The 3,453-nt window shown below is 38.1% G+C and overlaps 1 protein-coding gene across 1 annotated transcript in view; it reads right to left on the reverse strand.

The window, feature by feature from the left end:
* Positions 1-217: 217 nt before the first annotated feature.
* Positions 218-3,453, reverse strand: part of pias1a (protein inhibitor of activated STAT, 1a) — a 49,763-nt gene continuing 46,527 nt past the window's right edge. The window contains exons 9-14 of the mRNA XM_016501999.1: positions 3,123-3,136; positions 2,909-3,039; positions 1,580-1,766; positions 1,308-1,447; positions 1,168-1,208; positions 218-1,057 (exon numbers count right to left, since the gene is read on the reverse strand). Coding sequence (XP_016357485.1) covers positions 764-1,057; positions 1,168-1,208; positions 1,308-1,447; positions 1,580-1,766; positions 2,909-3,039; positions 3,123-3,136 — 807 coding nt within the window. The 3' untranslated portion in view covers positions 218-763. The remainder of the gene's footprint in view (positions 1,058-1,167; positions 1,209-1,307; positions 1,448-1,579; positions 1,767-2,908; positions 3,040-3,122; positions 3,137-3,453) is intronic.

The following is a 3,453-nucleotide window of genomic DNA, read 5'->3' on the forward strand; positions in this document are numbered from 1 at the left end:
AACTGTAACAGCCCATTTAAATAAAGGGAGAGTTCATCAAAAAATAAAGATTTAGTCATCATTTACTCTCATGTGCCAAATTTCATCTGTGCAACAAAAAAAGAAAGATAGAAAAAGAAAGAAAGAAAGAAAGAAAAAGAAAAAATACACTAACATTTTTTTTTTGTATTCCACAAAGGAAAGAAAATCATACATATTTGGACCGATATGAGGGTGTGTAAATGATGACAGAATTTTCATTTTTGGGTGAACTATCCCTTAAAGGCATTATATAAAACAGTCCTGCATGTTTAGGGGATATGGTATGGACTGGCAAAGACAAAAAAAAAGTTTTGCTGGGAAGAGAAAAGAACCAAGAGTCCTACTGACAGTCTGAACGCAGCCATTGTGCCCTATGGAATCAGACAAAATATAGACGACTACAGAATATGATGGGTAAAGGATATAAAAAGTGTTCATATTATGTTAAAGGGGTTGAGACAAAGCTGTGAAGGAAAAAGAGCCTCAGTGTCCCAGGAGATAAAACCCAAAGTAATTTTAGCAAGCCAGGGGGGAAAAAACTCTTTCAAGTTTACATATACATTAGATAGCTAGATAGATAGGTATATACAAAAGTAAAACAAAAAATATATTTGTTCTCTGTACACAGCAACGATTATCATCGTTTACAAAAACACCCTTCAGTCATCTTGTATGTCCCCTATTCTTCCCAATGTTTGGAAGTCTCTTCAGTCAGTTTCCTGTGCGAGGGTTCGGTCCTGGGTCAGTCTAACGAGATGACGTCTGGGATGGGACCGTAGATGGCAGACGTGGGGGCTGATTCGGAGGTGGGACGGGGGGCGGGTGGATGTCCGAGACTTTCCCGCAGGCTGCTGGAGGACACCAGGCTGCTGCCGGTGCTGCTGCCGTTGACGTTAATGGGAGGGAGGCTGTTACTTACAGGGGTCGAGGGAGGGTCCAGGAAGAGCTGAGACGAGCCGTATGGGAGAAAACGACTCAGGAGGAGGTCGTGATCTTCAGATGCTGATGCAGCTGCTGCCATCACCATGTTGTAGTGCTGGAGAGACAGCATGAAAAAAGTCAGGCAAAGAGAAGATGGTCGCTAAAGTAGCTATATCAAGTTAACAGTCAATTACAGTGGGCCAAGAAACGTTTGGGTTGTGTTACCTGATGATTCTCTCCTTGTAAAAAAGGAAAAAAGCTGAGATCTGTAAGCGGTAACGGAGACAAATCAACACAAACATTGAAGCTTAAACAGGCAAATTTTACACATTAAACAGGTTCCTAAAGATGTTTGGGTGCTGTACCTGACAGGTCACCGGGCGTAGAGTAGTAGTGGCGGTAATCCTGAATGAGGGGAGGAGGTGGGGGAATGTAACTGGTATCCACCTGAGGCATGCTGGGAGTCCGACTCACAGGAGATGCTTGTCTGTGGAGATTTAGTACCCTATGAATGTGCCAACAAACAAGCTAGCTTGAGTAAAACATTTCTGCAAAACCCACACATAGAAAGTTACTTGTGCATATTTAAGAAGCTGAAAATAATTTGTTTGAAAAAATTGTTTCTACTGAAATGTACCCATTATCCATCTGAGGAGAGATGCTAGATAGCGAGGGGCAGCTTTTCTTCTGAGGGGGTTCTTCATCTTCCTCTTCCTCAGACGAGCTGTCAAGAGTCAAATCAATCACCTCCACTTTTTTGCTGTTTCCTCCACTGTTGCCATTTGTTTGAGAGCTCTGCTCCAACACTGTCGTACGACATCCACCTGATTATGCATACAAACATACACAGCAGATTGTAAACCAAATAATTTCAGGGTGTATGTTCGGTTTATATAAGCATGTGCATGGCAACGTGTGATGGCATTTCTCAGGGGAAGGTTAATGTCACATTCATTGTTTGCCACTCAAGCAACATTTCTTATTATTAAAATGAAAAGATGCTATGAAAGCTGCTTCATAGGTTAATAAACTTTTTTTTTTTTCAGGATTCATTGATGAACAGAAAGTTCAAAAGAACAACATTTATTTGAAAAGATTTTATTTTTTATTTGGATTTTTTTATGTAACAATGTAACAGTACTGTCACTTTTGATCAGTTTGTTTCATTCTTGCTGAATAAAAGCATTAATTTCTTTCACAGAAAAAACAAAACAAACCTTTTGTACTGTTGTGTATATTCAGAGGTAGCCTGTCAATTATTGTGTCAAGTATGGCTTTACAAGAAAGGTTTGCTGATTTTTTTTTTACAGGACACACCCATGTGGGCTTCTTTTCATTCATCTGGATGTAAAGCGTAGCATCAAAACACTGCAGGTGTGAACACGTGAATGCCCGACATGGAATCATTAGCCGCATCTTTCCCAGCTGCGCAACACAAGCAAAAGCACAGACAATCATGAAAGAATTAACACACACACACACACACACACACACACACAGACATCCCACATAGAAAAATCCAGGTAAACTCACACACACACAGATGTAGGTTTGGAGACAGATAAAACATTTATTTGAAAAGATTTTATTTTTTATTTGGATTTTTTTATGTAACAATGTAACAGTACTGTCACTTTTGATCAGTTTGTTTCATTCTTGCTGAATAAAAGCATTAATTTCTTTCACAGAAAAAACAAAACAAACCTTTTGTACTGTTGTGTATATTCAGAGGTAGCCTGTCAATTATTGTGTCAAGTATGGCTTTACAAGAAAGGTTTGCTGATTTTTTTTTGTTTTTTTTACTTTTTTTTAATAAAAATACAATGCTGTGCAAAATTACCAGCACTGTATTAGAGGTTTTAAGATGTCTTAGACCAATTCTCAATTTTCAAGAATGCACCCAAAACGCCTCCTGCAACAGTTCCTCAACAATATGAGGAAATAATCTGCAGTAACTGGGACTGACCATCAATGCCATTGTATGAAGCCGACACCTCTTGCACTTCCTTTTTCGACCTCATGGGGGCCCAGCTACCGTCTTCTTTGAACTGGATTTCATCACAATCTAAACAGCTGTTCAGAATCTCCATAAACAACCTAAGTATGGACAGAGAAATGGGTAGGAAAAGGAAGAAATGTGAGTGTGTGAGTGTGAGAATGTGAATTTAGGTATCATCTACTCTCTGGAAAAGAGCTGGGAAAACTTCATGCAAAATCAAAATTATATTAGTACAGTATATATATATATATATATATATATATATATATAGGTGTGTGAGTTGTGAATTTAGGTATCATCTACTCTCTGGAAAAGAGCTGGGAAAACTTCATGCAAAATCAAAAATCAATTAGTACAGTATATATATATATATATATATATATATATATATAATATATCCCAATAAACATTTAGATATTTTGGGGGGGGCACATATTATGTACAGCAGCTGAAAAACCTGCTTTCATTGGACTTAATTATTCATCAGTGCTATGGACATTTAGCACAAATGA

Source organism: Sinocyclocheilus anshuiensis, unplaced genomic scaffold (assembly GCF_001515605.1).
Source record: "Sinocyclocheilus anshuiensis isolate Anshui unplaced genomic scaffold, SAMN03320099.WGS_v1.1 scaffold154, whole genome shotgun sequence".
NCBI classification, from domain to species: domain Eukaryota; kingdom Metazoa; phylum Chordata; class Actinopteri; order Cypriniformes; family Cyprinidae; genus Sinocyclocheilus; species Sinocyclocheilus anshuiensis.